Raw genomic sequence first — 13890 nt, 5'->3', positions numbered from 1 at the left:
ACTTTGGAGACACTTGGGGGAATTATTAGTAAATATGTACAAATCCCAGGTAAATAAAAATACAATTTGTACTCCTAATTAACTAACAGGTGTTTTATTTCACATATGTTCATGCACAATGGAGAAAAGTTCTCTTTTTTATTTTTCCTCAGTGGTTGCTTTTCATTCCCTCATATTGAAAAATGGGATTTTTTTTTTGTTGTTGTTGTTTATTCTGTAACATGTTGAAATTTAATTATGTCTTCCCCAAAATCTGTCATTTCACACTCTAGTGGAAAATCCAGTCAGGGTAGAAAGAATCTGCTATCAATTATGTGACATGACTGAAGATACAAATCTACCACAGTGTTCCCCTTCAGCTTTCACAAAACACACACAGGATGCTGGAAAGTTTTTATCAAGTTAAAGGTAATGCAGCTCAGCACAAGGAGCAGTTCTGTGGAACCAAAAAGCAGCTTTTTAGGAGGGTTTGTGCCAGGGCTCAGGGCTGGGCTGGGGATTGCTTTGCTGGGTCTGGCTGCAAGGTGGGGGAACCTCCCAGGTGAGCCCTGGGCTTTGTCCTCCCCCTCTGGAGCATCCAGGGATGGGCCCCTTCCAACAGCAGAGAAAACTGGGAACCAAATCCATGTGGGAGATGGGAGCTGGGGTGAGGGATGGGAAGGAATGGATTAGTGGCTGCCTGCTTAGAAGATATGAGCATTAATAATCCAAGCAGTTATTATCAACTGAGAGATTTGTTTCTAATCTAAGATTCTTACCTCGAGGGCGTCCCTTTAAAATAAAGCAGGCAATTGTGACAGAACTGTGTGAGGCAGTGCCAACAGCTCCTTTGCTCTTCCAAAGGACACTCAGGAGCATTAGATTACAAATAATTTCACGCTCAAGGATGTCTCTTTTCAAAGCAAAAGTTTCAAACTTAAATTTAACTAACAGGTTCCGTGGGAGACCCACTGCACTGACCCAGACACTGTAAACCACACACAGCCAGTGATAAAAAAGGAATGGTTTAGCACTTGTTTATGATCCAGCATGAGGTATTTGCAGGCCTTGTACAGAAATTAACCAGGATCGTTAGTTAATTAACACCTCACCTTAAAATTGGTCTCGCCTTGCATATTAGGTGCTGATATTTCTTGATGGATGATGAAGAGATTGCGAGCAAAGGTCAGGAGGACCCCCTGGAGATCCTCTCCGATTGTTCTGTTAATGATATCCAAACAAATGAGTTTACCAATGATTCCCTTCGCACGCTCCAAAACAATCGCCCTCTCATTTCTGCCTGCCTGGTGCTGGAATTTAATGAGGATTTTCAATCTCACAAGGTGAAAATCTTCAGGGAGATATGAAAGATGAGGCTCCATTTTAACTTGTCAACAGAAAGGATTTGTGTAATAAATAATTTTTATTAATCAACTTAGCAGAAGTAAGCAGAGAGGTTTCGGCTGCTCCAAGTAAAAGGTGACTGCTGAGGAAGGACTGAGGCAGCAGAACACTTGAAACACTCACAGCATTGGGAAAAGCTTGCTTCAGCCTAAAATTTGGGAAAGACATTTCAGCAGGATCAACATTCCTTGCATTGCTGCAGCTTTGGAGGCTTTGGTTTCCCAGTGGTCCACACAGACTCTCCACACCTTATGGAACAGGGAATTACACTGAGGAATAATGTGCCTCATTCACTGGAATCAGCCACAGATCTCTGATGGAATAAAATGAGTAATTCTCAGAGATGTTTCATGTGTTTGTTTTAAAAGCTCCAACTCCTACAATTCTTGAAAATATTTCCCAATTAAGGCTATGAAATTACTCTGAAAATGTGATGGCAGACAACAGGAATCCTCTTTGTTGCAAGCTGAGTTTATTTCTTCTTGTCCTGCTACCAAAAAATCAGGTTTTCCCTTCCTGCAGAGGCTTTTTCTGTGCTGGGAGATGGTTAGCAGATCCCGTTTCTGCCCTCCCTCTCCTTTTTAGTCTTTCCATGTCAGTCATGCTCTCCAGAACTCTAAACATTTTCATTGCCTCCCTCTCACAGAACAGCAGGATTTCTTCCAGCATCTCCCAAGATACACTGTTTATCTTTTTCCACAGGATCATGACATTGTTTAATTCACAGATCCTGTTCCCAAAACCTCCTTGCTCCTCATATTCACTACTGCTCTCTAAATGTAATTTCTTCCACCTGGTTCCAACCAAACCTAATTCTATTTCTCATATTGTCCCTTCAATTTGAGGAGATCATTTTGAATTCTATTCCTGCCCTCCAGAACACTTGCAGGCAGATCCAGCACTTGAAGAAGCTGTTTTGTTATCCAGGTCATTAATGAAATAGCTGCAGCATCAAAGGAATACAGAACAGGCTGAGAGCACAGCCTCAGCTCCTCACTCGTTATTTTGACAGTCACACTTCCATCACTCCCAGGTTGTGTTTGTCACCCTGGCTTAGGGACAGTCACACTTCCATCATTCCCAGGTTGTGTTTGTCACCCTGACTTGGGGACAGTCACACTTCCATCATTCCCAATCTGTGTCCCAGAGTGTCCCCAGCTCTCTGTCACCCTGGCTTAAAGACAGTCACACTTCCATCACTCCCAGGTTGTGTTTGTCACCCTGGCTTAGGGACAGTCACAATTCCATCATTCCCAGGTTGTGTTTGTCACCCTGGCTTAGGGACAGTCACACTTCCATCATTCCCAGGGTGTCCCCAGCTCTCTGTCACCCTGGCTTAGGGACACTCCACACTTACATCATTCCCAGGCTGTGTCGCTTCTGGTCTTCATACAGCACAAAAACTGTTCCCTGTTTTTCCTGTTAATTAAGACAAAATTGCTTTATTAATTCCTAAAATAGTGGGAATTGTAATGAATGTGTTACAGTAAGTACAAAGCCAAATTAAGGAGGGCTGGTTTGGGATTGTGTGCAAGGAATTCTTGCTCAGTTTAAAAAGATTATTGCCCTAACTTATTGTAGAGAATACAATAAATGCAGCAGAGTTTATTCCACAGCAAATATTTGGGCTCCAAAGCAGTAAGAGATGGTCAAAAGTATCTTTAAAATTATCTCCTTACACAGGTATTTTAATCAAGAATCTGGTTAACCCCTAAAAGTCTTACACACACTTAAATTGAAAGAAAACCAGGTGTATGTGGCCCTTGAGGACGTGGTTTGGTGATGAACATGGGGGTGGTGGGTTGATGTTTGTGTGATGTTAGAAGCCTTTTTCAACCCAACAATTCCATGATTTATGATTTACATTGCTAGAAGTGGTTTTATCATAAAATAATTTCCAAACACAACTTCTGCAGAACGAATATCACATTTCCTCATCTTTCCTTTTCGTACCTGGAGGTCAAATCCAATCCCACGAGCTTTGCAGATGTGGAGGAGGAGGTTGTAGGAGATCCCTGAGAGGCTGGAATGTCTCAGCTGGCTGCTGGCCACGGCACACCAGGGGCTGCTGGGGGCAGGCTGCAGAGAACAACCCAGGATTTCTCATTGTCACCCAGTTCATACCAGAACCCAACAGCTAAATGCTAAATTACTGACTTTTCACCCAAGATTTCTCATTGTCACATCAGTTCATACCAGAACCCAACAGCTAAATGCTAAATACTGACTTTTCACCCAGGATTTCTCATTGTCACCCAGTTCATACCAGAACCCAACAGCTAAATGCTAAATTACTGACTGACTTTTCACAAGGGATGGAGGGACAGGACAAGAAATGGCTTCAAACTGATAGAAGGTGGGACTAGGTGGGATATTGGGAAAAAAGTGCCCCCTGTGAGGGTGGGGAGGCCTGGTTTTCCAGAAGGGATTTTCCAGAGAAGCTGGGGCTGCCCCTGGATCCCTGAGTGCCCAAGGCCAGGTTGGACAGGGCTTGGAGCAGCCTGGGACAGTGGAAGGTGTCCCTGCCATGGCAGGGGTGCAATGGGATGAGCTTTAAGGTCCCTTCCAACCCAAACCATGTTGAGATTCTGTGATTCCATAAATGGCTTTTTGCCAGTGAACTCAGTGTGGAGCAAGGCTCCATTTGGAGGAACCCCTGCTCCTCACAGGCTCTGCTGGACACAGACATTTCCATAAACCCCTGTTTGCTAGATCAGATCCACAGAATTGCTCTTTATGAACCACATTTTGGTGTTTGCACAGCTCCAGTGGTCACTGAGCCCTGTGAGACAACTGAATCCAACCTGGCCTTGGACATTCCAGGGACCCAGGGGCAGCCACAGCTCCTTTGGGCACCTGTGCCAGGGCTGCCCACCCTCCCAGGGGAGAATTTATTCCCAATATTTATTCCCACTGACCCTGCCCTCTCTCCCCCTTGGATAGAGGTCGGTGCTGCATCAAGTTTAAACTCTCACCAGTGCCAGAAGAACAGAGATGTTGCTTTGAGGAGCTCTGAGCAGAGCTGTTCTAAACCAGGGCTCTCCTGGTGTTATTTTTAATGTCCCTGGGAGCAGGGACACTGCACATCAAAGCCTGTAATTCACAGTATTTTCCCTAAAATGATATTTGTTTTGACATTGACTCATTTAAGTTGACATAGCTGAAATCCTGATCTAATACATCTCTGCCTGAAAATTAATCATGTTTATAATATTCTGAGAATTAATAACACCCATTGCTCAAGTCATTAACTTAAAAAAGGAGCTTCCAAAATCTGTTTCTCTGCAGTAGGGGACCACAAATAAATGAATGCTTGATAAAATAATCCAAGCAGCAGTTTAACAAGCGTAAACTTGAATGTGGCTGCAATAACACAGAACTATTGTTTAAGGGTTGGCATCAGGTTGATGAGGTGCTTATTTCAGCTACAAAGCATGCATACACATGCATAATGAACTGCAGGATGAATTATTAATGTGTTGCTTATTTAGCCTCATCTGTCTAGAAGATAATGTATCCTAACTATAATGAGTGATTGGTTTTGTACATAATTACAGGAGCAGCAGTATCTAGGAAATTTGTTCTTTCAAAGAAGGAGTTCTAAAAATAAAATCCTCGCACAAACTGCGGGGCTGCTCCGTTTTATCAAAATCAGCCCTACCAGCATGGAGAATATCTAATAAATTAAAAGGGACAGAATCATTATTAACATCATAATTTTACACAAAGTGTTTTACTTAATCATTCATTACAGATCATGTGCAGTAAAAACATTTGTCTCTTGGTTTGTTTCTTTTTCTCTTTTCCTGGGAGACTGCAGTCTTGTAGTTAACTCTTCAGGAGATAAAAATCTCAGAAATACAGAAAGAATTAAAAATAAAGCATATAATAACAATTTATGTTAATTCTGATATAATTTTAATTTTAAAAAAAAGTTGCTACTTGATTACTTTTCATTTCTAGAACTTGGACTACTGGGACTAATCAGATCTAATTTACTTTTCTCCAACTAAAAGTGGTTGCTTGAGGAGAACAATGGCTCAAGAGCTCGTTAACCTCTAAATTACAGCTCCATGACATTTTTGTAATGGTGATACATTCCCTCCTCTACGGATGGAAAAAAGGGAGCTGTGAATCTTCTGTCAAAATGTGGCAGAGGTTTTGTTTTCTATCCATACGTGTATGTACACAGACAGACACTTTTTAGGCTGACTTTTCTAAAGACCTTTCTTCCCATTTTCTGGAATATTTGGGTGGGAAGGGACCTTAAAGTTGATCTGATTCCACTCCCTGCCATGGGCAGGGACACCTGGGACATCCCAGGGTGCTCCAAGCCCCGTCCAGCCTGGCCTTGGGCACTTGTAGGGATGAGGCTGTTCCACTGTAACTCCTACTGTGCTGTTATTGACTGGTAAAATCCATTATTACCTGGCAAAATCCAAGAGCAGCAGTTTCAAACCTGAAGGGAGCAGATTCAGCTCCTCTAGAACAGAACATGAACTGGGAATGGTTCCATGAATGGCTCTATTTGGGAACACATCACTGCTTACAGGTTTTGTCCTCTGGTGCTGCTGAACCCGTTGGCTTTTGCTTTCCTTTGCTCCCAGAGGTGCTTGCAGGATGCTGGAGCCACAATCCAGATTTCCATCTGTCAGGTACACCAGGAGCTGACTCAGGGCCAGCTGGTCACTGTAGCAAAGGTCAAGGTCTGTTGCCCACACCTAATCAAAAACCAAAGAGGAGCATTCAAATAAATTAAAAAGAACAAGAAGAAGAGTGAAACGCAGCAATTGTAAAGGAACATCTCTGCCTGGTTTTGCCCTCTGTGTTGGCATTCCTGCTTTTGGCTCCCTGGTGCTGGGGCAGGGTTGGCAGTGATGAAGATGTGAGGAAGGAATTCTGGCTGTGAGGGTGGGCAGCCCTGGCACAGGTGCCCAGAGCAGCTGTGGCTGCCCCTGGATCCCTGGCAGTGCCCAAGGCCAGGCTGGACAGGGCTTGGAGCAGCCTGGGACAGTGGAAAGTGTCCTTGCCATGGCAGGGGTGGCACTGGATGGGTTTTAGGGTCCCTTCTCACCCAAACCACTCTGGGATTCTGTGACTCCACAAACCACTTCCAACCAGGAACAACCAGAACTCTTCTGTAACTTCAGAAGTAATCTTTCAGGGAGGCTGAGGGAAGCACCATGGATTGCTTCTGCATGGCTCCTCCACCCCAATAACCAGAGCTTGGCTTTCCCAGGAGTTTTTCTCACTTCAAAAATCCCTGTGCCTACCCTGCCTGTGAGAAATGTTCCCACACACCAAGAGCTGCCCTACAGAGGACCCCTTAAAACAAATCTCCCAGTGAACAACTTGCCTCAGCCCTGGAATGGTAAATGGACTCATTATAAGGATATTAAGGGGTCAGGCAGCCAAGGCCTCTTGGAAAACTGGAGTTAATTTCAGAATCATATGCACAGAGTAATGCCCTTTGGATAATGGGGAATAAATCACCCCAGTAACAGTTGTTAATGTCTAACTGCCAAGTATCTGTTGCTGTATTAAATATCCTATTTGTCAACTTAAATATTTCCTGCTGCACGGTCTAAAATGCAAATTGGATGCTAATGGCTGGCTTTACTTAGTAATAGGGGAATGTTCCCCAATTATAATACTTAATTTTCTTCAATAATTTATTGTTTATCATCACTTCAGCAAGACAGGAAGAACTTTGCTGTCCATTTCTCCTTTTCCAGTGTGTGCCAACCTTTTCAATGAGCCAAATAATAATTATAAACTATTCACATTGTGGGAGTGTTCCATTAATTTTGATAAATATTATCAACAAATCTGTGTCCATATACCCTAGATCTTGTCTGAGCTGGGTTTTACACTCTCAATGAAAACTTTGCCCTCAGAAAGAAGGGGCAGAGCTGCGTGAGGGAACCAAGGACTGAAAATCTTGGCTGTTCACTGGCTCCAAGTGAAGTGTTTGCTTTTAATCCAGACCTTGATATTACACCTACCTCAAAAGCCACAACTGGAAGCTTTGCTGAGCACAAGGAGAGCTGGGCTGAAAGGGGGCCATAAAAAACATTAAGCCAAAACATCCCCGTGACTGAAGTGAGTCCCAGAGCAAAATGCAGGGAATGGGCTGAGGATTTACCAGCAGATAAAACATTACCAAAGCAGCCTGGCAAAGCTAAGCAGCCATCAGCAGTGGATAAATCCATTCCCAACTCCCAGGGATTCACACAAACCCTACCAGGTGTGGGGCAGGAGTTACTCCCCAGATCCCACCTGGTCAGTGCCTACAATTAACACACGAGCAGATGACATTGTTTTCATTTCAGATGGAGATAAAAACGCATTAATTAGTTGTGTGATCCATTTCACACATCTAAACAAAGCCCCAGCGTGCCAGGCTGGCTCCAGTGCCCGCTGGCACGTGCCAGGAGCTGCTCTGGGAAGGACAGAGCTCTCCTGGACCCCCTGCTCCAGGGAATGGCTCCAGCTTGCCCAAGGAGAGGGATGGGAGAGCAGGGAGGAACAGAAAAAGCTTTTAGCAGGGCAACCTCGTGCTGGAAATGATGAGATTGACCAAATAGTGGTTTAAGGTGTTTCTGTTTGTATACAGAGGGGATTAAATCGTTTTTGGGTGTGGTTTCATCATCTCAACCCAATTTCTGCTGCTGCCTACGAAATTAAGAGTTTGGATCTACAGGGGGGATGAAGGAAGGTGTCCATCCCCTCCCCTGCTGTCACAAAGGAGAGCTCCAAAACCTCCTTGAGCTTCATGCCCTCCTTAGGTAAAGTCATTGTAATATTTTGCATTTTCCAGTATAAGGTGTGGGGAGGAGGAGGAGGAGGAGAAGGAGGAGGAAGGCAAACATGGCAGGAAGCCACCTGTCCACCTCCTTTCATCCCCGAGCCTGGGGCTGAACCACCCCTGTTGGAACTCAGAGCAGCCAAATGGTCACTCCTTGGTGCCAGCTGGGATCACCCCCAAGGATTGTTTTCCTGGCTCAGGACTCTCTGAGTGGTTGTGGCCATGTCCCCTCCTGCCCTGGATGTGTCCCAGAACATCCCTGACGTGGGGGAGAAAGGAAGGAGGATCAGATGGCACAAGATTTTCCAGCTTTATCCTAGCAGGGGATTCCCTTTTGCCATGGAAACACAAAAATGTCCTTTAAATCCCCTTTGTGCTGCTACAGAAATGGGAGAACACAGGGCCTGGACAAGGGGTGGCCACATAAATCATCTCCTCCAGTAAATCAGGAGCTCTTAGGAGATGACCTGTGCAAAGGTGAAGTTTAAGTAAAGAATGGTACAATCCTGCAGATTAACAAACATCTATTATTGAGCCCAGCCCCATTTTCTGAGCATACACAAAAAGGGCACGGATGGAACGGTGAACATTTATAATTGGAGGTGTCAAATCCTGACAGGATTGCGTGGCAAATTAGCAGAACACAGGGAGTTTTCATCTGAAATGTGGGGAATTTCAGAATTTATGTTCATAAATTAAACTGGAACAGAACGCCTTAGAAGTAATATTTGATTTTCAGAGTCCAAAGGTAGAGGCAGTAGTTATGATTTTAGATAGATTTAAGACTGGTTTTAGATCAAGCTAAACACAGAACAGATTAGGACTCTCCAGAATCCCACCAATGGAAAAAATTGAGTTAGAAATACATCCTGCAAGACTTGCTGGCTGTTTATCCAAGGCAACATTTGCTTCCAGGGGATTCTCCTTTGGCACACACAGCTTCAGAGCCAGCGCTTTGTGCTGAAGACATCTCCAGTGAATAAAGTCACAATTATGCTGGAATTCTTTACAGCTTCCATAAAAACGCTTCAGCTTTAGAATGTGAACTTGAGAAGGGAAGGAAACATAAATTCTTAAAGAGTTCCTAAATTACAGCTGGGCTCTCTCTGGTTTAGCTGTTTTATCTGCTGCTGCTATCGACGGCTGCGTTGTCGTGAAGAGCACCCGTGCTAGTCTTAAAGAAGAGCTTGAGTGATACTGTAAAAATGTCAATTAGTAAAATATTAATGCAGCTGGGGCTTTGGAAAGAGAGTGGCTTTTATGACTTTGCAAACCTGCAGGATTGATTGGGGCGGCGCTGGCAGCTCTCATCCGGCTGCCATCTCGTGGCAGCTCCTGGCATGGGCTGGGGCTCGCCCAAAAACTCTGATTTTAGGGCTCTGCAACTCCTCTGTCCTGCTGGGTAAAGGGTTGGGAGATGGCTGATGTCAACACCGTGGCTCTTGTTGGAAAATAGGACATAAAAATGTGTTATGTTCTGCCTGGAGAGACCTTGGGATGCTGTGGGAATTGTCCAACCTCAGCACTTTATCCAATTAATTATTCCCTCTCTACTGCTGGGAGAGGCTGGGGCTGTGCAAAAGCCATCAGACCCATGGAAAAGGTGGTTTACAATCCTGCTTTTCTAAATTATTATGTAAGGAAGTCAATGTGTTTAAATATTCCCACTCAGTGCAGTGGGTTTATTTGGGTGCAGCTCCCTGCTGGGATCTGACAGTCTGGGCAGGATTTCACTCTGAGGGGCCAAGGCTTTGCTTGGAATGATCATTGTGGAAAATAAAGTGGGAATCCCTCAAAGGGATTCACTCCAAATGATGCACCTCCACTTCCTCCTAAAGGCACTGAAAACAGAGCCTCCCTTTCCCTCAGGATCAAGGCACAGGTGCCTGAAACTGAGGTGGAAACAAATTCCTGAGGCAGACAGGGAATTGTGTGGAGTCCCAGCTTTCCCTGCCCCTTGGATCTTGTCTTCCCCCTGAGTTGTATGACAACACATGCTGTTCCTTAGCCATCCTTTTCTCCTAGTGCTCCAAAGATCAGTATTTTCTGTAAAACACACTTGGAAAGAATTCCTGAGTATCCTGTACTTCCAGGAAATGCATCTGAGCCTCCCACCCACTGCATTCAAGGGGACACTTGTGGAAGGAGTGAGCAAATGATCCAAGGGGCTGATAGGATTTCTTGTTTGCCAAAAAAATGGTGCTTTCAGGAACACAAGCCTTTGAGTGATCTCTCTCTCCCAAGACAGATGGCCTCATTAATTGCCTCCATATCCAGTTAAATTTAAAAACCTGTGCTTAAATAATGTTAAAGTTGTGGCACATGCTGATAAACATAGGAAATGTTAAGGTAAAAATTAGCTGGGAACAAGGGAAGAAAACCAAGATGGAACAGAGAGGAATTCTAAGAAGCCACAAGAATCAATAAATGATTTAATGTGTCCCTGTTTGTGCCAGGAAATGTCACAACCTCAACAATCCAGGAAGCACTCCTGCATTTCAGTGACCTCCTGGCCTGAGTGGAGCACTTGGCAGAACTCCTGTTGGATTTCTGTGGGTGACAATGTCATCCCTTCATCTTTTTAAAGAACTTTCCATGGGACTTGTCCAGTATGGCTCACCCAGAATTCTGATTACAGTGCCTGTGCACATCCACTTTGGGAGTCAAATGTAACTGGGATCTGACTTCCAGAGCTCCCAAACTGCTGGGAGGGCCCAGAGAAGCTGTGGCAGCCCCTGCACCCCTGCAAGTGTCCAAGGCCAGGCTGGAGGGAGTTTGGAGAAACCTGGGATAGTGGAGGCTGTTAGAATGAGATTATTTTAAGGATCCTTCCTACCCAAACCATTCCATGATTCCATGATTATTCTGAATCTCTGGTTCACCACAGCTACACTTACAGTGCTGTCAGTTCCCAAAAACCTCAAAGTTCCTCAGCTCCCCACAGCCTTAAAATCCAGGGATGTTCCCTTTTACAGTCAAACACATCCTAAACACTGAGATCCTCAGTGAAGATTCCAGAAGAAAACAATGTCAGGAGAGGGGAAAAACAAGGAGAAGCCTCAGGTCTGCATTTGGTGCTGTGAGAATACCCCCATGCTGACGTGCCCCACAGTTTGGAAATTGTTTGTTCCAAAGGGCAAAGCTTTCTCCTGCTATTTTTTTGGAGTTCCATGGGAAAGTTGGAATTTCTCAGTCTCGGGGAGACAGGGTGAGGTAACAAACCTGCCCCACTCACCTGCTGCTCCCCCGTTTGGGGATGGGTGAAAGCCACAAAGTCCACGGAGAAGTAGCCGAGCACTCCTTTGGATTTACAGGCCTCCCCAATTTTCAAGGAGAGAGCTTTGAGAACCTCAGGATCCACGGAACGCTGTGGGATGGTGGTGCCAGAAGATCTGAGGGGCCCCTCAGCGTGGAGCTGATCTCCAGATGACAGCAGTGTCACCTCCCCTGTTGGCTCTATCAGCAGATCCACCGTCACGTTGGTGACGCTGCCCGAGGCCGGGAAGGCTTCGATCACCCCCCCTGGAATTGGAAAGGAATTCTCTTGGGATCCAGTCCAGCAGGAGGGAGCTCCAGGGGGGACTGGAGATACAGCAAATAAATCAGTGCAAGGGGAGCAGCAGACCCAGAGTCGTGGATCTCTTGGAGGGGAAAGGAGTTTCATTAGTGGCTTTTCATTCCCACTTCCAAAGTGGATCAATCCCACAGCTGGCTCTGGGGTGGGAGGAGTGAATCCTGCTCAACACCAGCCCAGAACAGCTGGGAAATGCAATGTTGGGATTTGGGGGATGGGAACTCCTGCTGTGAGCTCATCTTGGAGACTCCCATCCATGTAATGGTCTTATCTAAGAGTCTGCCTGTGGCATTCACCCATAGGAGGAATTTGGCATGGAAATAACAACTTCCAGCATGGTTTGCCATAGGAAAATCCCCAAGGGGATTCTGGATTTGCCTTTTTCTTGCATGTAATGCCATAACCCAGTTTGCTGGGATAAACTGCTATGTAATAAGATTGGTACTAGATGTGTTAAGTGGCATTATTTAAAAAGAAAAATACCTTCAAGGCTTTGATTCATCATTGTCTCTCCCATAAAGAAATCCATAAACAAATCTATATATTAAATATTCTCACATTTACCTCACGTGCTGGAATTCCCTAAAACCTTTCCCCAAATGTGACAGCCTTTGGTGCAGCACCCAAGGATTAAGGAGTTAGTGCTCATGGATTCAGAATCCAGGATTAATATGGAGTAGAAGCTTGGATAGGACAAATGAATGACAGAACAGTGGCCTATAATTCATTGGTAAATGAACATTTGAAGCATAATGGAGAAATAAAAGGAGATAAATATTTAAATGGGCCCAAGACTAACAAGAATATGGCAGACAATATGGCATAATTACTCCTTCTAACACTTCCCAGCGACTTTGCAGTCTTATTTACCTTGAGTAAGAAATGTTTGGAGGAATTTTTCCCATGTAGGGAATCGTTTCTCATTGACTGGCTGTACGTGCTGTGCTAAAAGGCCCGGCAGCTCCTGGGAGATCTTCACCAAAGCTAGCTCCTGCAGAAACAAATTAAATAGAACCACAAGCAATTTTACTACAGAAATGAAAACTGCTTGTGGGGTGATTAAAAACCAGGCCTCCAACAGGCAAAAAAAAAAAAAAAAAATGTGGTTACTGTTTACCCACAGTCAGGAAGCCTTTTTTAATTTTTCTACTTGCTCCTTTTCCCTCCTTCTGCAAACTGTCCTTCTCTGAAAGCCAATCCCCCTCTCAGCACAGCATCTTTTGCATTATAATTTATATCAATAATTGGATCTGGCATCCGAAAATGCCAAGTACTTGGTAACTGCTTTGGGATCAATAGCAGCAGTCAATAACTTGTACATTGCTTGTATTTTGAAGCAGCATATTGAAATAGTCACATATGCCAGCAATAGTTTTGCTGGTTCTATTTTAAGCTCTTCTATCAACCCAAATACCCTTTAGATAGAAAAAGAAAAAAAAAAATAGGAATAATCAAGCAAAAGCATTTCTAAAGCAGGAGATATCCTTTTAAATCTGCAAAATATCTGTAAGAAATTCCCAAGTGCCTGTGTCTTTGGTGGAATTTGATTAGTCACTCCACAGCTAAAGCAGGCTTTTTTCCTAGTTTTAAATTCTTTATTATCACACACACAGCCCAGCCCCATTAAATACAGCAAGTAACTGCTCTGCTTTTACTGCTCCCCAAAGTGCCAGAAGAACGGGAGCATATAAAGTGCAAGGACCCTGACTGGATTGCTTCAGGCTCCTTTTCTTGCTGCTTCCTGAGCCTCCCCTGCTCCCCTGGGGCTCTTCCCTCTGTTTTCCATCCCTTCTCCTCTGCACCCCGTGCTGCAGCAATGACCAGCCCTCCTCTGCTCCATGTCCTCAACCACAATCACTTCGTCCCAGGCTCTGGAGGAACATGAGGAAACCTCATGGCTGACAGCTAAGAATAGCAAATAAAAAATTAAAGCTGTTTTTCCGGAGCGGTGAGTTTGTAGAGATGGGCTTTGTCACGGAGCACATGATGTAAAGGAACCAAAAATGCAAATCCAAAATGACTCCGCTGTGATTTGCCTACCAGCACGAGGAGGATGGAGCAATGATTGGAATATCTGGATGGTTTTGGGGGGAAGGGAACTTAAATCCCATCCAGTGCCACCCCT

The 13890-nt window shown here is 44.5% G+C and overlaps 1 protein-coding gene across 3 annotated transcripts in view; it reads right to left on the bottom strand.

Moving 5' to 3' along the window:
- IQCH (IQ motif containing H) overlaps positions 1-13890 on the bottom strand; it is a 54204-nt gene that overhangs the window by 3645 nt on the left and 36669 nt on the right. For all 3 annotated transcript variants that reach the window (XM_030281777.4, XM_030281780.4, XM_012575474.5), the window contains 6 exons: positions 12636-12756; positions 11427-11713; positions 5934-6104; positions 3337-3462; positions 2741-2802; positions 1092-1200 (listed from right to left, as the gene is read on the bottom strand). In XM_030281777.4, the coding sequence (XP_030137637.4) occupies positions 1092-1200; positions 2741-2802; positions 3337-3462; positions 5934-6104; positions 11427-11713; positions 12636-12756 (876 nt within the window). The remainder of the gene's footprint in view (positions 1-1091; positions 1201-2740; positions 2803-3336; positions 3463-5933; positions 6105-11426; positions 11714-12635; positions 12757-13890) is intronic.

The sequence above is a fragment of the Taeniopygia guttata genome, chromosome 10, assembly GCF_048771995.1.
Source record: "Taeniopygia guttata chromosome 10, bTaeGut7.mat, whole genome shotgun sequence".
Lineage (NCBI taxonomy): Eukaryota > Metazoa > Chordata > Aves > Passeriformes > Estrildidae > Taeniopygia > Taeniopygia guttata.
Note: the sequence above shows the minus strand (reverse complement) of the source record. Positions and strands in the feature narration are given on the sequence as shown.